The sequence below is a fragment of the Hypomesus transpacificus genome, unplaced genomic scaffold (genome assembly GCF_021917145.1).
Source record: "Hypomesus transpacificus isolate Combined female unplaced genomic scaffold, fHypTra1 scaffold_134, whole genome shotgun sequence".
Lineage (NCBI taxonomy): Eukaryota > Metazoa > Chordata > Actinopteri > Osmeriformes > Osmeridae > Hypomesus > Hypomesus transpacificus.
Window position 1 is genome coordinate 527276 of NW_025813710.1, and position 22697 is coordinate 549972.

General features: G+C 39.7%; 1 protein-coding gene across 2 annotated transcripts in view; it reads left to right on the plus strand.

Annotated features, from left to right (window-relative positions):
* Positions 1 to 703, plus strand: part of hikeshi (heat shock protein nuclear import factor hikeshi) — an 86048-nt gene extending 85345 nt beyond the window's left edge. Inside the window, exon 5 of one of the 2 annotated variants that reach the window (XM_047051054.1) lies at positions 223 to 703. In XM_047051054.1, the coding sequence (XP_046907010.1) occupies positions 223 to 277 (55 nt within the window). In that variant the 3' untranslated portion in view covers positions 278 to 703. The remainder of the gene's footprint in view (positions 1 to 222) is intronic. The other variant, XM_047051053.1, reaches the window with a different exon arrangement.
* Positions 704 to 22697: the final 21994 nt, after the last annotated feature.

Here is a 22697-nt window from a genome sequence, read left to right on the forward strand (position 1 = left end):
GGGATAGGATCAGCCATAAGCTATCCTTTTGAATGTAAGACTTGTGTGTACTGCAGCTGGTGGTTGGATCAGGGTCTTGGTGGCATAGAGTGGAGCACAAGCAATGAGTGTTAAATAGTTACTATGCATATATGATACCAGAAAACCTAGTTTGGAGAATCTTAATGGTTTCTTTTGATATTTCCCTTTTTCTATATTGTCTCTTTTGCCTTCCATCCCCAGGTATGAGAACTTTCAAAGACGCATGGCCCATAACCCACATTTTTGGAAGGCGTGAATCATCAGTATTGAAAGAAGTGATTGACAAGATACATTCGAGACCAAACACTTGAAATCTTAAAATATTCTGCAAATGTCATGTGTTTCAGCTGCAGCATATACAGTAGGCAGTATTGATTTTAGTGATGTGTGACATCTTGTCAGTTCAAATTCTGAAATAAAAAAAGAAGATTTAATTACTTAAATGGTGCGTAGAGGTTAATTCACAATTTGACATCTTAAACAAATGTACTCCATATTCGTTTTTAAGTCATTATAATGATGCTACTCAACTTTCAATTACAATGTAGAATACTTTGTTGTTTGTTTTTTATTGGGGTGAGCTTGCCTTTCGGGGAGCACAAACCGTTGTTATCTGACATATATATTTATTATTATTGTTTATTTTCGCGCCCCTAAGGCTCAGTCAGTATTTGGACTACATAGACAACGTCGATGTCAAAAGGTTCGTTTTGGTCGCGATTGCGTTGGTTCTATTGGGATTTATGTTGCGTTGCACGGTTTAGGTTTAATTAAGTTTTATCCAAAAGTGAAGCTAACGGTGGCTAACTTGCTAGCCACAGTCACTGAAGCTACTGACGTCACTATCGTCACGAAATATCGCGTGACTACCTCTAGCAGAACATTAGTTTAGCAGCTTGTTAACTTCTGGGAGATAGCTAGGTTAACTGCTTTACTGCAAGGGAGCTGCAGAAACGCCACAAGCAAATAGGCCAGGGTGATAACTATTTACTCATTTTACTTTGTGATATGAAAAACAATATAAGCTGATATAAGGAAGTAGTTACATCTACTTTCGAAAACATTAGTCTACTATTTCACTGAAGCATTAGCATTATGACATCAGCCTCTGTTGTCCGGGCAACACATACTACAGCGGTCTATGATGCATCTGTTTTCAATCGTTAAAATAAACATTCCTCACAATTACATTTTCGTTGTAGGATTTATTATGACATTATATTACAAGTAAACGATTTGTTGGTGAAATTATCATTACCTGTGGTTTCAAACCAGTGTAGCTCACTGCAACGCTGTACTGTTAGTAGCTATAAAAAAATCTCCACAGCTGTTTACAGTAGCCTACAGTACGTAGGAAGTCAATGATGTTCGGCGCTACCCTTACTCAAATCAAAAGTCTTTCAATAGGTGAAACTATCTGACTAGCGACTACTAACCTGAACTCCATTGCCACAGCCTTAACTTCAATCTGTTCATGAAAATAATTCATTTCAGCCTAGACCGTACAACGGAAGTAATGTTAAATCGAATTCAACCAACGCAATCGCTACCAAGACAGTCTAGTAGTAGTTGTAGCCAACAATTTACCGGGGGAGCTTCTCCACACAGCAGGGCTATATCGCATTTTGCCTTGTTACTGACAATGATCGCTACCACTGACATTTTTATGAATTAGTGATTTTCCCCTAAGTAAATGTCAAGCTTATTTAATTTTTTGGGGCATATTTTCAGTTAGCAGATGATGCTATTTGAATCGCGATTCCATCTGAGATAGCTACTGCTGGTAACGTCGTTGTTAAAATAAATTTCAAAGGGAGTTCTTTATTAATGAATGAATGCAATATGAGTAGGCTAAATGCCTGAAAATATCATGACAAAGGGAAAAACTTACAATGACGTTTAAATCATAGAGATTAGGTCAATTTTTACACCGGTCTGCCAAATATACTCGTTTTGATTCAACTATGAGGTTGCTGATCACCATTCCCTCTTGCAGGGGAAATGACAACACTTTCATTCTACTCTTCACTGTTAGTATTTTGAGTTGTAAATGAGCAGAAAAAAATATGCTTTTAAATCTATGTAATTTTAATAAATAATAAGAAGGCTATGCATTTTTATATAAAATATACAGAAATATCAGTTGTAAAATGTAATTTAAATACGGACCCCTACAAGTAAGCAAGCACACCCTACAATTTCCCCAGAAATTGTACCCCCTCTAGTTTATTTTGGAATATGAAATCATTGAAATCATGACATCATTGTCACTTGTTACTAGGGATGGGCGAACGATGCCTTGTGAAGCTTTGGTGGTTTCTTCTGGATTGTGCCGGCCCAAAGAGCCGAACTATCGGCGCATTTAAACTGGCTGAATGAGGCGTACTGATTGTGTCCGACGGTAGCCTACCCAATGCTATTTAATATTTTAATTGAGGCTACATGTGTTCATTTTGATCTGATATAGTGCTCACACATTATAATGTTGTGATACATCTGTAGGCGGTTAGAATTGTGTATTTTCTCACAGTGAAAGTTAAAGAATATCGTCTGAGGGGCCCTGCACTGGGGCGTAAACTCGGGTATCCAGACTCTCGTTGACAATACGTTGTCGAACACCGCTTTAACCAGCTACACCACCAAAAGTTGTTACTTGTTGATGCGGAGGGACGGTCTTTATACGATACGGTCTTTATATCAATTTAACTAGATTACACAGATTTGTTGTTATTCTTAACATTTGTGATATGTAGGCCTATTGTGAACTGGGGAGACTTTATTATTACAAATGATTATTACTGTTGACAATGTTGACGAATCATCAACATTTGTTTTCCGGGCACTGTATAGAGTACCTAGTCCTATCATGTTACGTTTCATTTCAATAAAATAACACAACATTCTAAATATGATGACGTCATTTTCATAAGTGAATGGATTTGTAATTATTACAATTCGGATTAGGTTAAATAATAATGACCGATGGAAGAAACTCAAGCGGAGTCATGTTGGTTTGAGGTGCTGCTTCTCTGGCAATGTGTGATTTGTCTATTACAAGAAACGGTGTCTTCGCTCCTTCTATGAATCTTGTTCAGAAGAGCGGCAAAACTTCGAACCAGTTTGTGACGCTTGAAGCATTGAACGTCATCAATCACGTGGTTATCCTAATTTGATACAAGCTCCCAAACACTTTTTCAAAACTGCGTATAAGCATTGATGCGTCAGTGCCATACGTACCAGAACCATAGAAAAAGAGAGTTGCGACACTTCCATAGACTCGACCTATAGTTCTAAACATTGGATTTTCCACTGTTGAACCCCATTTCAGTGTCTCCGAAGCAAGTTAGCTGGTAAATTGATGAAAATCCTGCATTAGTTCATATTTCTACCACCACATATCAATTGTTATTAGTAGTATTTCATATAGCCAGCTTTAGATTACATTTATCATAGCTTGTCAGATTCTAAAAACTGTAGGTCTAGTATCTAACGTAGGCAACACTTTTCCTCTAGTTACAGTAGCTAGAGAGTCTGTGTATCATAGCCAGAAGATCACCGGATCACTACAAACAAAAGGAGTGGAAGAACAATGAACATATTGTAAAATAAAATGTTTTATTGAATGCAGTTGGTTGCCTTGTTTATTCTGTTCTATTTACCAAACTCCTTTCTTGTCTTAAATTGAGCAGTTGCTGGTGATAATGGTTAGATTCAACTTGCATCAAGTTCTACAAATTCTAAGTGTTGTTAATGTGGTAAATTGTAAGTGGCCTGATGAATACAAAATATTTTAACAAGTCCCATTTACTACAACAGTTGAAGGTTAAACGTTAAGTGGAAAAATATAGTCCTCATTTGCCTACTGTTTATATGTACAGTATGGTACAGTATGGTAGCTAGCATAGCCATTTGCCAGCTCTGCTTCACAATATTACGTAATGTATTGTAAGTTCATGTAATACATACACGTTAATAAAGTATCAGACAAACATGATACAACACACCAGTAACCAATTGACATTATGTGTTAATATACCGAAAATATCTGTGAATCGAGATGGTGCTGCTGTCTGATTTAGTGACACAAACATATTGGGGCAATGTGGACATTTACACAAATACACCCCTTTAAGCCATTTTGTATTTGATTCAACTGTCTTAAGTAATGTTTTTAAATACACCAATGATACATATTTGTACAACATTTCAAGTCAATTGGACCTTTGGGTCAAGAGAAGAGGAATTTTGAAGGTTTTCCCAAAGCATCACTGTATAGGAAAATCCATCATGGCGGACCTTATGGATCCTTGAGGGTTTTTTGTTCCTCATGAAAAATGAGGCACGCACACCAGGTTTCAGAAGAATTGGAGCAATGGGGTGGAAATGCTAGATGATTAGAATATTAGGAATTTCAAGGTGAAATTGCATGAATTTGTGCAGGGTATTTCAGAATGATGTAATCCTGTTTAACTAAACAGATAATAAAAATTATTAAAGGCCAAAATATAATGGCTGGATCCCAACCTAATACTTTATACTTTACAGGTCACCATCCCAGCCCATTGAGCTATTCTTAGTGTTGAATAGTGTCATGTTCAGTAACTGTATTAAAAAGTAAGCTGTTTCTCCTGTGGTAAGTGTTGTTAGATTCAGCCAACGTTGAAACTGCTCTAATTCAATTAAGTTTTGAGATACCAAGGTGAAATTGTTTGTGGTACTTCAGAATGATGTCATCCTATTGAACTAAACAGATAATCAAAATTATGAAAGGGCAAAAGATTATGGCTGGATTCCAACCTACGACCTTATTCTTTACAGGTCACCATCCCAGCCCATTGAGCTATTCTCAGTGTTGAATATTTTCATGTTCAATTACTGTATTATAAAGTAAGCTGTTTCTCCTGTGGTAAGCGTTGTTAGCTTCAGCCAAAGTTGAAACTGTTTGTACATTTCCTATAAAAATGGGACAACGGGATGACTGGGTTGCTGCTGTAAAGAATAACTTACTTATAGTTTTTTTAAAAGGTTGTTTGTAGTGCCATAACTTGTCATGGAAGGGAATTTCAAATCATGCCTAGCATCAGTGGGGATGTGTCCTGGCTTAGGTTACTGAAATGAATTTGTGCAACAGACAAGGGATCCACCTGAACAATCAATTTACTTCATTAGAGATAACCAATAGCATTATCTTTACCATGCGTAGACTACAAGTACATTTACATTTAGTCATTTTAGCAGACACTCTTATTCAGAGCGACTTACAGTAAGTACAGGGATATTCTCCCCGAGGCAAGTAGGATGAAGTGCCTTGCCCAAGGACACAACGTAATTTGACACGGGCGGGAATCGAACCAACAACCTTTGATTAATAGCCCGACTCCCTAACGGCTCAGCCATATGACCTCCAGTAGCTAGCTGCTGTGGTAAACCTGGGGCCAGTTGCATAAAAATAGATCTATTCTTAGACTTAACTGTAACTTTAAGTCTGACTTACCATAGACACTTAATTTTACCTGTTGTATAAAGCTTTACTATTAGTGATTAACGTAAGACTGACTTATAGCCTGCTGCGCTTTGCATTATGGATCAAATAAGACACTACCCGAAAAAAGGAAACATGGCAGACAAAACAGCGACACTCTATGCCGAAAGATTAAGACATTTAAACCTGATGAAAACCTAAATCTGTTGGAGTAATATAATATTGAAAAAGTTGTCTGATAAATAAGTAGTGTATGCGTTTTTAAGCTTCTTAATTTATCCCCAACGCTACTTCCATTTACTGTATCAACAACTCCAACGCAGATGGCTGGCGCTAGCGTCAATAAAGTGAGTTATGTTGTCATCTAGTCACTCGTTTAATAAAATGATATTTAGCAGAAAAGCAGAACCCAGTCAATGTTTTCTGCAGTTACAATGAACAAACTTCGTAATAAATTATGCTAAAATAATGACGTAGCCTACTAACAGATCATTGGCATAGCAACTCAGCCCTCACTGCAAGGTTTAGCCAGGGGGAGAGATGGCAATTTTTTTTTACCCCAAATTAAGTGAGTCTTACTATTTATGCAACAGACAGGCTTAGTTAGACTAGTCTAACTTAACAATTTAAGACAGACTAAGGCTTAGACTAGTCTTAAACTAAATGTATGTAACTGGCCCCTGGCTTGTTTTGCAGTGGTTTACACAGTCTCGCTAAACAGATGGAGTGTTGTGATGGGCTCAAATAAACACGCATTGCTATGTTTTACGTACCACATTGTGGGGGTACCCACTTGGATGTAATATCAATGTACCAAATTAGAAAATTTATGACAAGGGACTTTTTGAGATATTGGGGCGAAAGGAGAAGACAAATAATAAGAATACCAACAATAACAATAGGTTCCCTCCTACCGGAGGAACCCTAAATATAGCTGCAAGCAGCGATGCGGGTTACTCCGCAAAATATTATAAACATGTACACTGTAGAAGATCGAGAGTTGGACAACAAAAGAGCAAAACTACTTCATGTTGGGCCAACAACAGGCTGAATGGGGATTTGAACTCATGAGCATAAGGTTACAAATCAGTCTCTCTATCCTCTCTGCTACACACCAACTGTTGAAATTGTATGAGTAGAAAGGTCAGAGTATTAGCTTTGGTCAGCTTTGGGACAAAGGTTAAGAAATGGTTGATATTTCAAGCATGGTATTTCAGAATGATGTCATCCTGTTCAACTAAACAGATAATCAAAATGATGACAGGCCAAAAGATAATTGCTGGATTCCAACCTACTACCCTATGCTTTACAGGTCAGCATCCCAGCCCATTGAGCTATTATCAAGAGTTAAATAGTGTCATGTTCAGTAACTGTATTAAAAAGTAAGCTGTTTCTCCTGTGGTAAGCGTTGTTAGATTCAGCCAAAGTTGAAACTGCTTGTACATTTCCAATGAAAATGGGACAACGGGTTGCTGCTGTAAAGAATAACTTGGCCTGTGGCGCCCCCTATGGTCCGATGTGGCCCATATTTGGTGTGGGGGTACCCACTTGGATGTAGTATCAATGTGCCAAATTAGAAATATTTATGACCAGGAACTTTTATAGATATTGGGGCGCAAGAAGAAGAGAAATAATAATAAATATAGCTGCAAGCAGCAATGGCAGATTCCTCCAAAACATTGCGAACCATTGAAAAATGTATATTCTTCATAAATTGTCACTGTATAGCAAATCCATGCTGCAGACTTACCAATGGGATACCAAATCTGACCACATACAAATATAGCTGCAAGCAGCAGCTATATTTGAAATGTGTTCTTATATGCAGCTATATAAGAAAACATTTTAGACATCCTCAGAAGAGGGTAACGAGTACACGCAGCAAATTTGGTGTGAATCCATCAAAGATTTGCTGAGATACAACCCAACTTCTTGTTTGCTGGCTTAACGAAACATTTTGATTGCCTGTACCGGGCAAACGGTTTCAAAAATCAAAACACCATGTGATTTTTTTTGTGAAGCTTGGTCTGAGGTTAATTGATTGGCTGTAACAGACAAACGGTTTTGAATATCAAATATCTTTGTAATGCCTGAGTGAGGCTTGCTCGGAAGATGATGTGTGCCAATTCTAGGGAAGATTGGAAAAAAATTGTTGGAAGAGTAGGCTTTCAAAGGTTTTTGATCAAACCGGAAATAGCGTAAACTCTATATAACCGGAAATTGACGCCATGGTATGCGTTGAACTCGTCTTTATCAAGAGAATCCAATGGTACCTCATTTTTTTTGATCGGTCATACGGTTCAAAAGTTGCGTGTGTAAACACAAGTCCAACTTTGACCCATTGGTGGCGCTACAGTGGTCTAATGGGAGACATGAAACTTTGTGTAGCTATAGAGGAACTGTCCTTAATGAGTGTGCCAAATTTTACAAAAAGTTATCGAAGGGTTCTAGGGGCTGCCATTGACTCCCATTGCACAAGAATAAAAACTAGAAAAGGCATTTCCTGCTGAAAATGCGTTGGAATGCTGAAATCTTAAATTATTTTTTAAAATGGATGAAAATACAGAAATGAGAAAATACCTGCAAGCTGAAATTAATTAAAAACATTTGTGACTCACTCTAAAGAGGCAGTGTGAACTGCATCATCTAACAAAGCTAAGTGCTTAAATACAATGCCGGAGAATACGTTTGAACGTTGTGAAGCAATCAAAGAAAAAGTTGAATTTCAAGAGGCAGTGTGGAAGCTGAACTGCATCATCTAACAAAGCTAAGAGCTTTAATAGCCTACAATGCGGGAGAAGCTGAAAGTTGAACTTTTAAACAGAAGAAGAAGTAGGCTAGCTAGTTGAAACAAGAATATTATAGTTTTAACAGCTTAAATTAGTTTTATTAGTAGCAGATGTAGCCTATCATTGAGTGCGTTTACTCGGCTTTCTTAGTAGGATTCAATGTGTTGATTGAATGAAACATACAACATACAGGAAGACACAGCGACACTTTTTTGCAGAAGGATGATGGTGCAAGTTTTGTCCGTGGAGCATACAACGATTAATAAAAAGAATTATGTAGACGTGTTTGAGTAATTGCATAACTAACTATAAAAGCTGTTCCTGCGAAACAGCAGTGAGAATGCTGAAAACCAGAGTGGGGATAGCTGACCATGCTAAAAAAGCTGAAAATTGTGAACATTTAGTAGAAAGTTATAAGCTGAAGCTTCAAAGCGCCCGAAAGGTATTTTTGAAAGGGGCTGGAGCTGGACGAAGGCATAAAACTACAGAGAAAAGAAGAAAAATGCAAAAAGATAAATAATTCAGAAGAATTTGAAAATTTAGTAGAAAGTCATATAGAATCTAGGTTTCAGGTTCAAGACGGAGGAAAAACGTATTATGCGTGCCTGCACACCCAGTCCTGAGGCCTGTTCCATAAAGCGAGTTTACCGAATAAGCCAGACTTATGTCAGTTAGTCGGACTCATTTCTTGTTCAGTCGGTTCCATAAAGCTAGCTCAATGTAGTTCGAACTCGGTTACTATGGCAACTTAGTCTGGTCAGGGTCAGACTAACTGTCAGGCTTAGCGTGACCTGGTGCTTAACCAGACGTTCCTGTACCACTGACCCAACAGGAATACGATGATTTACCACGTATATTCTAATTTTCTTATTTTCATCAGTTCAATATGTTCAACATTGATAGAAAATCAACGTAAATAGCCTACATAGGCTATTTAGCCTAATGCATTAAACAATGATGAACAATGCTTTGATAGGCTACGCACCATAGCCGTTAAATGTATGGATGTTAGTTGCTGATTTCAAATGTTTAGGCATCAGGCATAGGCCTATATCTCAATCTAAATCATCCGAGTATAATTATCATTATCAAAAAATAAGGATATTTTCCGAGACCCAAGACTCTGCCTGAACCACAGATATAATTTATGTGTCTGTGCGGTCAGAAATACAACTCTTTTGGCAGTTTCCAAAACGTTTACCCAATTCTGCTTTCATGGTGCGTGTCTGTTTGGTTGCCACGGTGATGGCGCAGCTGTGATCGCTAACGAGCTGGGCAGAGAGAATAACAAATTTAGCTGGAATCCACACCTCAAACAAGTTAACCTAGACGCAAAACTGTACGTCCAATCCAATAAATGAGGATTTTTTCCGAGACCCAAGACTCTGCCAAAACCAGAGATGTCCTTTATATGTCTGTGTGGTCAGAAATACGACTCTACCGGCAGTTTTAAAATCGTCTTCCTTTCGGCCTTCTCTGACGAATTTTACCCACCTCTCCATTGAAGTTAGTGAGAGAATTTGAAAAGCTGCTCTCGCTTCAAGGCTCATGGCTGAAAATCTGTAAATGGGAGCTCTTTAGTAGTTACATTGACTGAAATAGGACAAGTTTTCCTACATTTTAAGGTATAACTTGTTTCTGTAAGTTAAACTATATCCAGATAGCAGCTGATTCCGCGCCGGATCTGGATGAGTTCCGGCAGATCCGCGTAACAGTCTCATCCATTTTGCAGATCCGTTGTTGGACCGAATTCTCACTCCCCCGCAGAATCCCACTCCCCTATGCATGAACGCGCACTGCCTTCTTAAGCGTATTGCTAGTTGTAGTTTGACAAACCGAGGCGATTTTTACAAGCCTAAATTCCCTCGTTTTAGACTTTGAGGAAACTGTCAGTAGGATATTAAATTCATGTTTCAGAAAAATATAAGTTTATGTTCGAATGCACTTGAGAGCCGATACGATTTGTATGTCATTCTACTCGTAAAATCCGAATGATTGTCTCACAAAAATAGACGTAATTGGGTGTGCTCAAGCCTTCGGCGAGAGCACAACCTTTGTTCTCTCACATATATATTTATTATTATTAATAATGTTTATTTTCGTCCCCTAAAACTCAGTCAATATTTGGCCTACTTATACAATCTAGGTGTCAAAAGTTTCGTCTTGGTAGCGATTGAGTTGCTTCTATTAGGATTTACGTTCCGTTGCATGGTTTAGGCTCAAGTTAAGTTTTTGTGGCGAAAAGTGAAGCTAACGGTGGCTAATTTGCTAGCCACAGTCACTGACGTTGCCAACGTCATTACGTCACGAAAACACGTTGTGACTACCTGTAGCAGATAATTCGTTTTGCATCTGTTAACTTGGGGGATAGCTAAGCTAACCATAGCTTTACTGCAAGGCAGCTGCAGAAACGCACAAGGAAAGAGGCCAGGGTGATAACTATTTACTCATATTACTTTGTGATGTGAAACGCAATTGTGAAATGTAATGTACAATATTTGCTGATATTATTAAGGAAGTAGGCCCACATCTACTTTCGGAAACAGTAGTCTACTATTTCACTGAAGCATTAACATCATGACATTAGCCTCTGTTGCCCGGGCAACACATACTACAGTGGTCTATGATGCATCTGTTTTCAATCGTTAAAATAAACATTCCTCACAAATACATTTTTGTTGTAGGATTTATTATGACATTACATTACAAGTAAACGATTTGTTGGTGAAATTATCATTACCTGTGGTTTCAAACCAGTGTTGCTCACTGCAATAGTAGCCTGCTGTAGCCTACGCGAGACACACTACAAAAACATCTACACAGCTGTTTAGGAAGTCAAACGGCGACAGAACATGTTCGGTACTCCCCTTTCTTAAATCAAAAGTCTTTCAATGGGTGAAACTATCCGACTACTAACCTGAACTTCATTGCCACAGCCTAAACTTTGTCAATCGGTTCATGAAAATAATTCATTTCAGCCTAAACCGTACAACGAAACGTTAAATCGAATTCAACCAACGCAATCGCTACCAAGACGAACACAGCAGTAGTCTAGTACTATACTGTAGTAGAATTTACCGGGGCAGCTTCTCCACACAGGGCTATATCGCATTTTGCGTTGTTACTGACAATGATCGCTACCAGTGAGCTTTTTATAAATGAGCGATTTTCCACTAAATAAATGTCAAGCTTATTTCCTTTTTTGGGGGCATATTTTCAGTTAGCAGATGGTACTGTTTGAATCGCGATTCCATCTTCTACTGCCGGTAACGTCGTAGAATAATCTTCAAAGGGGGTTCTTTACTCATGAATGAATGCAATATGAGTAGGTTAAATGCCTGAAAAAATCACGGGAAGGGAAAATTTAAAAGGACGTTTAAGTCATAGAGATTAGGTCAATTTTTACACCGGTCTGCCAAATGTATTTTTTGATTCAGCTATGAGGATGCCTCTTGCAGGGGAAATGAGAAAACATCATATTTCATTCTACACTTCACTCGTATTTTGAGTTGAAAACAATCATTCAGAAAACATAAAAATACGCTCACACGTCGAATTGATAGGCTCCCAATTTGATAGGAGCTCTGAAAAAGAGCAGTTCTGAGGAGCAAAAAAAATATGCTTATTTATATATGTAATCTTTCTAAATAATAAGTAGGCCCTATGCATTTTTATATAAAATATACCGAAATATCAGTTGTAATGTCATTAAAAAACGGACCCCTGTGCAACTGACGCAAGCAAGCACACCCTACAATTTCCCCAGAAATTGTACCCTCTCTAGTTTGGAGCTGCACTTGAAAAACGATGTTGATGTCGATGTTGTGCTACACTGTCCTATTATCGGAATGAGGGTAATATGTGAATTATGTTGTAGTTGCAACTGCTTTTATGTCACTGTCTGGTTAAAGCGAGCATCCTTCTTTGTATTCATTTGAACAAATCACTTTTCACTTCTGATTCTTGATTACGTTGTACTTGCTGTTATAGGCTACTTACTAAATGCACTATATGCCAATTGTAATATAATCGTTTGTTACATGAGTAGAGCTACATTATTTTACAAATGTATATAAAATGGCCCCTGCTCACACTGCTACCAGAATTCAACTTCTATTTCCCTCTCAGTAAACTACTTGCCACACAACTGTTTTGTGTTTACAATCATATCCATTTTATAGATCCTGCTTCCCACAACCTTGTTAGTATCTTTTCACTTGCAATGTACAGTGCTTGGTTTTAGTACCTGATAAGCCAAGTCTGGACCTTCCCTTTGTGAATGGCTAGTGAAAAATATCTAATAAATGATGACATTTTGAAAAACCATAATGATATATTTAATAAAAGGTAGACAAAAAGAAAGAAATAGTGATCATTTAAATAAGAGTTTTAACAATTTGAGGCTTGACCATGACAACAGGTCAGGGATATACGGTAGGCAGCACAGAAATGTTCCTCTCAGTTGGATTTTAGCACAACAGTGATGAAACCTTCTGAGGCAGCTGTCACAGCCAACCTGAGATTTTATTAGGGGGAGGGAGGATTTTGGCAGGTAGGAAAAACAGTGTCGCCAAAATCTTACTCCCCTTCTAACTTTTACATTTTTGCAACTAGTATTTAAAGCTTTCTATGGCACACTCTACAGAGCATACGCAGCGACCACTCCCCCGCAGAATCCCACTCCCCTACGCGTGAACGCGCACTGCCTTCCTAGCGTACTGCTAGTTGTACTTTGACGAACCGAGGCGATTTTTACAATGTTTAGCCTAGGTTCCCTCGTCTTAGGCTTGGAGGAAACTGAGAGCCTATACGATTTGTAAAATCCGAATGATTGTCTCAAGAAAAATAGACGTAATTTGGTGCTGCACTTGAAAAACGATGTTATCGGAATGAGGGTAATATGTGAATTATGTTGTAGTTGATTACGTTGTACTTGTAGTGGACACGCACGCTAAGCGTTTCAGTCTGCACTCTAGGCTTTCACGTACACACCCATGTAAATCTCAGAAACTGTTTGAAAAAGTCATAAAACATAATCAGTGATATTAAAAAAAGTTGAATAGATATCAAAAAGGTGATAAACATTTTTTTTAGGGTTTTGTCAACATTTTAAAGTTTAAATTGTGGCTGTAGCTAAAGGATTGAGGAAGAAGAAGGATTTGAAAGTTGACGAAGTTTAAGAGGATTTGAAAAAAAACTCAATTGGAAAACCATGTAAAAGATTTGATGAATATTGATTTATATTAATTCAAGCATAAGAGGTACAAAGCTGAAAAGTCATAGCAGTCATAGCCTGAAACTGCTGAATTTTTTGATAGCTGAACGGTTTTAATAGCTGAAGATTTGAAGGCGCTGAAAGGTGTCGCGGAAGAAATAGAAGACGAAGAAGAATATGAAGAAGTTGAATAAAGATTCAAAGAACAATACTTGGGCTCTGTTCGAAATGCCTTAAAATGCCTCCTTCCTTCCTTCCTATTAAGAGAGCAAGGACTGTTCGAAATGTCTTAAACCTTCTCTTCCACTCTAATAAGATACCTTGAAATACATCACATAACGGTCATTTTTCAAGAGAGCATATGAGCTGCCTTGTTGTCTTAACCTTTTCTGGGAGACTGTTAATGTGCCTAAAAACGCCTAAACAGCATACCCAAAGTAAATTGACTGCTGTTCTTGAACCATTTGGAGTACATGCATGTAAATGGACTCTTTTGAAAGCTAACACTTTGAAGTTATGTTCCTTGTTGTCAGGACCCCTGTCAGTCCTACTGGTGTTGAGTAATAGAAGCTTGAACACAAGGAAAGTGAAAGTTTCTATTTCCGCCTAGATTTTGTTTTGAAAACAGAGTCCTGAAGAGGCCTAGAGGTGGTAGGTAATAGCTGGAAGACAGAATTGGACCACAGGTTGAGGCCTTACCCAATTCAGATCAAAAGTCAAACATAATACCACAATATATTCATATTTGACACATGTTTTTATAAGAGTACATCCAGGCGTTTTCTGAAAGGGCCTTTTGGAGACTCCAGAATGACCCTTCTTACCAAGGTCAAATTCTTAGGATATAAAGGTATAATTGTTATCTCTAATGAAAGGTGGTACTTAGAACTATCATATATAACAGCTAAATCCCTCATTAGTATTACTGAAACACAAAAACTGAAGCATGAACACATTGGAGTGATTTATCTGATTCCCAGGATTGGCACACAAAGAACACTGACATATTGCGCAATCGACTTTTATTTTGAAGGCTCCACAAAACCTGGCATATTGGGTATCTACATTTACAGCCATTTACAGCTAGCGCTAAGCTACAAGGATAACTAGCTCTTTTCAGAGCCAGTCCAAGCCAGTCAAAATCGTGTAGAGGGGGCGGGGGGGGGCGGGGGGCGGGCTGGACGCACAGACCTAGTTGGCTTTAGAGGACTGTCACCGGGGCATGGAAGCTCCTATTGGCTCAACCAAGGTGTCTATCAACAGGTCAGAGTGTAGCGGCCATTTTAAGACTATCCCCGTGTTTCTACTTGACCCAGATCTCATGCTATGAGCTAAAGTGCGTTGAGAGACAGAATTTTTTTTTTTTTACGAAGTAACAATGAAGCAACAAGATCGTGGCTATGTGTGGATATAATTCTTTGTTTGGACAACTACTCGACATGGTTTGATACTTTGGACCCTTGGGAATGTAAGCAGATGAGATTTTGATGAGTTGTGTGCATACCTGGACATTCCTAAGTAATCGAAGGTAAGTACAACTTTTTTCTCTGGCATTGTTGAATGAACGGTCACCGGACAAAGACGTTGACGGTACTTTCTGTTGCAAGTTGAGCTTGAATTGGTTTATTTCAATGGAAGCACAAGAATCGTAGCTTTCCAACGATGTATAACATGTGTACTAGTCGAAATTTTTTTTTAATGATTTTTAATGCGTAATAACTGGGGGAAGAGGGGGCAGTGTTTCGGGCCCGCGGGCGGGCCCGCACGGAAAACAGGTTAATGGCAGGTATTACCCATAACTCTGTGCGCGGGGTTACCGTAAGCAACAAGTTAAATAATATCCTTTGACCGCCATTGCTCTAAGTTTTTACAATTCATATTTCAGCTAAACTATCGAGAAGTATCGAGAAGTGGGCAGTGTAGTTGCTGAAAATGTACTTATTTTATAGATGACACTCCTAATTTGTAAATTTGATCTGACTTTTCGATAACGTAGCTAGTATCGCAGTGCAGTGCAGACACTAGCTAGTTGCTGCGTTTTATCATAATCCTATCAAATGAGTGAAATACAAACACAAATGTTATGAGCTATCGAGCCTATATTTAACACAAGTTTATGTGCTGTTGGAAGCAGCATTCCAACAAGAAGAAGAAGAATATGAAGAAGTTGAATAAGCAGCAATGGCGGATTCCTCTAAACATTGCGAACCATTGAAAAATGTATATTCTTCACAAATTGTCACTGTATAGAATAATCCATGCTGCAGACTTTCCAATGGGATACCAAATCTGACCAAATTCAAATATGGCTGCAAGCAGCAATGAGGTGGCCAAGCAGTCAAATGACCTTGAAAACATTTTAGACATCCTCAAAAGGAGGTAACGAGTACACACAGCAAGTTTGGTGTGAATCCATCAAAGATTTGCTGAGACACGACCCAATTTCCTGTTTGCTAGCTTAACATTACATTTTGATTGCTTGTAGCGGGCAAACGGTTTTGAAAATCAGGAAACCATGTGATAGCTTTTGTGAGTCTTGGTCTGAAGATAATCCTTGCCAAATTTGGTGAAGATTGGATAACGTGTAGGAGGAAAGTTTTTCAATTAATTCAAAATGGCGGCCATATCAATTCGGCTATTATCACAAATTATTATGAGTCACACACGGGATGTCCCAAGATATCATGAGACAAAGGAATCACTGAATAAAGGCAAACAAATCAATAGTTATTGGCCAAAACACATTTTTGCTTCCTGCAGCCACGCCCAGTGATCAAATGACACCAAATTGTGTGGTCATCCTCAGAAGAGGGTTCCGTGTCAAAATAGCAAGTTTGGTGTTGACATCTCAAAGATTTGCCGAGATTTGATCCAATTTCCTGTTTGGTTACTTTGTTGCTGATTTTGATTTTGAACAAACGGTTTTGAAAATCAAATGTAAAAGTAATACCTGAATGAGGGTTTCTCTGATGATGATGTGTGCAAATTCTGGGGAAGATTGGAAAAAAATTGTAGGAGGAGTAGGCTTTCAAAGGTTTTTGATAAAACCGGAAAATGCGGTAAATCTATATAACCAGAAATTGACGCCATAGATTGCACTCGCAATAGAACTCGTCTTGAGTTGAATCCAGGGAATCCAATGGTACCTCATTTCTGAAAATCAGTCATACGGTTCAAAAGTTGCGTGTGTAAACACAAGTCCAACTTTGACCCGTTGGTGGCGCTAGAGTGGTCTAATGGGACACATGAAACTTGGTACAGGTACAGAAGGAACTGTCCTTAATGAGTGTGCCAAATTTCACAAAAAGTTATCGAAGGGTTCTAGGGGCTGCCATTGACTCCCATGGAACTAGAACAATTAAAAAACTAACAATAACAATAGGTTTCCTCCTTACGGAGGAATCCTAAATAAAGCTGCAAGCAGCGATGCGGGTTCCGCAAAATGGCAAAATATTATACAAATTTACATTGTAGAAGGTCAAGAGTTGGACAACAAGAGAGCAAAACTACTTCATGTTGGGCCAACTACAATAGGCTAAATGGGGATTTGAATTTATGAGCATATGGTTGCAAGGCAGCCTCTCTATCCTCTATACTCTGCCACACACCAGCTGTTGAGAATGTATGAGTAGAAAGGGCAGAGTATTAGCTTTGGTCACCTTTGGGTCAAAGGTTAAGAAACGGTTGACATTTCAAAGTGGAATTACATGAAATTGCGCATGGTATTTCATAATGAGGTCATCCTGTTTGTCTTAACAGATATTCAAATTTAAGACAGGCTAAAAGCTGGGGAACATTCGTCTACCTGGGGGGGGGAAGAATGGAAAGGAGGGGGGAGAAAAGGGGAAGAAGAAAAAGGAGGAAAAAAGAGGGGGAAAAAAAATAGAAAAAAGTAGAGAAAAAGAGAAGGAAGGGATTTTTCTGGCGCATACCTACATCACCAATGTTTTTAGGTTTAGTTGAGGTATATCAGGAATCACAATTAAAACCTTATATTTCTATTTCTATAGTCATATAAATGGGATACAAATTAATCCCAAGGTTCTGGTTTGACTAAATTGTTGCCAGAAATTCAAGTGGTTATTTTTTATTCTTGGAAATTCTTGGAAATTGACAATAACTTAAATATATACAGAACAGTAGTGAATCCCTCCATTCACTAATTCAACAGTAACTATAGACAATAACTTAAATATATACAGAACAGTAGTGAATCCCTCCATTTACTTACTCAACAGTAACTATAGACAATAACTTAAATATATACAGAACAGTAGTGAATCCCTCCATTCACTTACTCAACAGTAACTATAGACAATAACTTAAATATATACAGAACAGTAGTGAATCCCTCCATTCACTTATTCAACAGTAACTATGGACAATAACTTAAATATATTCAGAATAGTAGTGAGTCCCTCCATTCACTTATTCAACAGTAACTATAGACAATAACTTACATATATACAGAACAGTAGTGAATCCCTCCATTCACTTATTCAACAGTAACTATAGACAATAACAGAAAACATTAACTGAACTATTGACAAATTAAAGTGTTCAGTGTCCATGCCTCTGGGAGGGGGGGTAGAGGGGCACTAGCCCAGTGTCCATGCCTCTGGGAGGGGGGTAGAGGGGCACTAGCCCAGTGTCCATGCCTCTGGGAGGGGGGGTAGAGGGGCACTATCCCAGTGTCCATGCCTCTGGGAGGGGGGTAGAGGGGCACTAGCCCAGTGTCAATGCCTCTGGGAGGGGGGTAGAGGGGCACTAGCCCAGTGTCCATGCCTCTGGGAGGGGGGTAGAGGGGCACTATCCCAGTGTCCTTGCCTCTGGGAGGGGGGTAGAGGGGCACTAGCCCAGTGTCCATGCCTCTGGAAGGGGGGTAGGGGGGATCTATATTTTTTTCATGTCCTCGAACCACTGCTCCTTGGGAACAGCCTCTACAGAGGGGCAGTACACGGTCCCTTTGTACTGACTGTGTCAAGTCTGGGCTGTCCTGAACTGCCCGCATTTCTTGCATGTGTTGTGGGGTACATGGCGGGTTAGTTTTCGGACTGGAGCAGGAGGTGCAGGGAAGATACCTCCCCGGGCCCGTGGAGCAGCAACGAAGACAGGCACCTGTGAGGTCACCGGAGCCAGCACCAACAGACGAGGGGCCGAGGGTGGAGCAGGGAAGAGCTAACGCTGGGCATGCATCTTTATAGCCACCGGTGTCACATCTGTGGATGGGACCTGTCTCTTCAAGCGTGCCTGGCCCACGGTGCTGCAGGACAGTTGGTACTGGAGAGCCGGGCCTGGGTGGGGGAGCGTAGATGGAAGGCGCACATTAGCAGGGGGGAGTGTGTCGGCTGCTGCAGACAAGCGACTCGGCAAGTTCAGCCCCTGCATAACCACAGCGTTGTCCTGCTTCTTCACCCTCTTGTTGTGCCACTGCACAAGGGTGGTGTGGCTTACATCCACTAGCTGCAGTGTGGTCTGCTGCATGACTGTCCCATTTGCCAAAATGCGCTGCCTGATTTTCCTGTAGTCATCCAGGATTAGATTCCATCTGGACACTGCGCCAGTCCCCTTCTTCTTGGTAGAGCGATGGATGGCACAGAGCCTGACAAATATCAGTTCAATCAGGCGGCAGCAATCTGGCCATTGGGCAAGTGGGGCAGTGGTGGTGAGTGCGTGCCTCTTCATCCTCTCCACTCCCGGAGTGAACTCCTGCCTCTTCTTTGGAGACCTGAACCTCCCTGTGTCCAGCATGCTCTGGTGTCTGGCAGCAAAGGTAACCCTCTGCTAGTCGTAGTCCAGTAGGTTCTGCCACAGAGCAACAATGTTGCTTACCTACACACAGAGAACACATGAGAAGACCAAAAGATGTGCAAATGTGAAAATGTTTGGCAGGGCACAGAGGTAATATAGCAAGACAATAAATGTTATTGACCTGCTGGTTGGTGAGGGCCAGAGAGGATTGGTTCGTCAGCTCCACCAAACACTCTGCCAAGCTGTCAACTCTGTCTAAGCCCGGCATGCCAGAGTCATCCACAGCCTGAAAATAAAAAAACAAAAATGAGCATCACAGTGGAAGGTCAGTGAAGTGGGACAAAACGCAGATACATTGATTTTCTTAAGATACCAGGGAGGGAGCAGCCAGGGAGGCAGCAGGCAGGGAGGGAGCAGTCAGGGTTGGAGCAGTCAGGGTGGGAGCACGCAGGGAGGGAGCAGTCAGGGAGGCAGCAGGCAGGGTGTTAGTAGCCTGGGAGGCAGAAGGCAGGATGGGAGCAGCCATGGAGGCAGGAGGCAGGGTGGGAGCAGCTATGGAGGCAGGAGGCAGGATGGGAGCAGCCATGGAGGCAGTAGGCAGGATGGGAGCAGCCATGGAGGCAGGAGGCAGGGTGGGAGCAGCCATGGAGGCAGGAGGCAGGGTGGGAGCAGCCATGGAGGCAGGAGGCAGGGTGGGAGTAGTGAAGCTTGGGTCATCCAGGAGACTTGACACAGCAAGACTTGGTTCTTCCTGGAAGCCCTCATCTTCTTCTTCCTCGCCCTCGTGAACATCCTCCAGCATGCCCTCTGTCTCCTCTGAGTCGGGGTTCACGTTGAGAGACTGCCCAGTCTGACTCAGCAGGTAGTCAACACCAAGCAGCTCTCCTATAAAATAGTACAGACAGTCACACACATTATTAGCTGTATTTGTAGCACTCTATATAGATACTGTTTAATATCAAAGTAGTGTATCTGTATTATGTTATGAGCAAGTAAGTGTATGGTTTGCTTTGGTAATGGGCATAGTCAAAATAAAGTTTTTAGTAATATAGTAATATTACTATATTAAAGAATACAGAAAACCCACAAACAGTATTATAAATCCAGATATCAGTTTGACATACCAGTGTATTTGGCAGGTGGCCTGAAGGTTGGCACAAATGCCCGGCCAAACACTTTCAGGCTGTTGGCGACTTACACAGTGGGCCACATCCCTGGAGTAGGTGAGGAGGGACGATGGCTTGCTGGTCATTGCTGCAGTACCCCGATCCTGGTTCCACCTATTTAGGCCTTCCAGGAGGTACAGCTGGAAATTCAGTGCGTTTGCACTGGTTCCTGAAGAAAATATAAAATGATGTTGGCCAATTAAAAAAAGGTCTTGCTTTTCAATCTGAATAACCGTTTCATAAAAAAACATTCACTCATTGAAAACATTATACATAAGAGAGACACCAACCTGGAATGAACCTGTTTAGGTGGCTGACAAGATTTGGCTTCGGAATCCTTTTTGCAGACTTTGAGTTCTGTATTGCTTTAAAATGATTTTCAGCTCCTGAATAGCGTTTTTTCAATGCAATTGCATCTTTTCTTGGAAATCTTCTGGGCTAATGGTTTCCCATCAACTATGACTATTCCACCATGTTAATGTTCAGTAATATCATGTTTACTTCATTTCCAAACATGATATGACAGTGCTTATATTTCAGCCTAAAACATGTCAAATTGACTCAAAGCAACAGTTTTTCATCCTATCCACATAGTACTGACAAGATCTTGGTTTCAGAATCCATTTCAGAGACTTTGAGTTTTGTATTGCTTGAAAGTGCTTTTCAGCTCCCAAATAGCATTTGCATGGTTTTGTATAAATCTTCCGGCTGAATGCCTAAAACAGGCCAAACTCACTGAAAACAACTGTATTTCATCCTAACCCACATAGTGCTGACAAGATTTGGCTTCGGAATCCATTTTGGAGACTGAGTTTTGTATTGCTTTAAAATGCTTTTCAGCTCCTGAAGAGCGTTTTTTCAATGCATTTGCATCTTTTCTTGGAAAAATTTTGGGCTAATGGTTTCCCATCAACTATGACTATTCTACCATGTTAATGTTCAGTAATATCATGTTTACTTAATTGCCACACATAATATGACAGTGCTTATATTTCAGCCTAAAACATGTCAAATTGACTCAAAGCAACAGTATTTCATCCTATCCACATAATACTGACAAGATCTTTGCTTCAGAATCAGTTTTGGAGACTTTAAGCTTTGTATTGCTTGAAAGTGCTTTACAGCTCCCGAATAGTTTTTTCATTGCATTTGCATGGTTTTGTTTAAAACTTCCGGTTGAATGCCTAAACAGGCCAAACTGACTGAAAACAACTGTAATTCATCCAATCCACATAGTACTGACAAGATTTGGCTTCGGAATCCTTTTTGCAGACTTTGAGTTCTGTATTGCTTTAAAATGATTTTCAGCTCCTGGATAGCGTTTTTTCAATGCAATTGCATCTTTTCTTGAAAATCTTCTGGGCTAATGGTTTCCCATCAACTATGACTATTCCACCATGTTAATGTTCAGTAATATCATGTTTAATTCATTGCCAAACATGATATGACAGTGCTTATATTTCAGCCTAAAACATGTCAAATTGACTCAAAGCAACAGTATTTCATCCTATCCACATAATACTGACAAGATCTTTGCTTCAGAATCAGTTTTGGAGACTTTTAGTTTTGTATTGCTTGAAAGTGCTTTACAGCTCCCGAATAGCATTTTCAATGAATTTTCATGGTTTTGTATAAATCTTCCGGCTGAATGCTTAAAACAGGGTAAACTGACTGAATGCAACTGTATTTCATCCTATCCACATAGTACTGACAACATTTTGGCTTCACAATCCGTTTTGGAGACTTTGAGTTTTGTATAGCTTGAAAGTGCTTTTCAGCTCCCGAATAACGTTTTTTCAATGCATTTGCATCTTTTCTTTGAAAACTTCTGGGCTAATGGTTTCCCATCAACTATGACTATTCTACCATGTTAATGTTCAGTAATATCATGTTTACTTCATTTCCAAACATGATATGACAGTGCTTATATTTCAGCCTAAAACATTGTAGTGTGGTTTGCACGGTTAAGATTAGCAATACTTAGTTTAAAATAAAGTATAGTAGTCCTTGGGGGCACCACCTCTGATTCGTGAAAGGGACAGAGGAAACCTTGTTTAATAATATTGAATAATAGTACTCGTAATAATCAGCCTAATCTTAAGTAGGGAATTCTATGAAAGTAGATTAGATCATATAACGTGAGAGATACGCGAGTATTATACACAATGGTTTATTTAAGAGAATGTAATTATAGTGAACACATACCAGATAAGTTATGGGTTAGTTGGGCTAAAGCAGTACAGTAGGCCTAAATTCTAATGAGAGCGCACTAC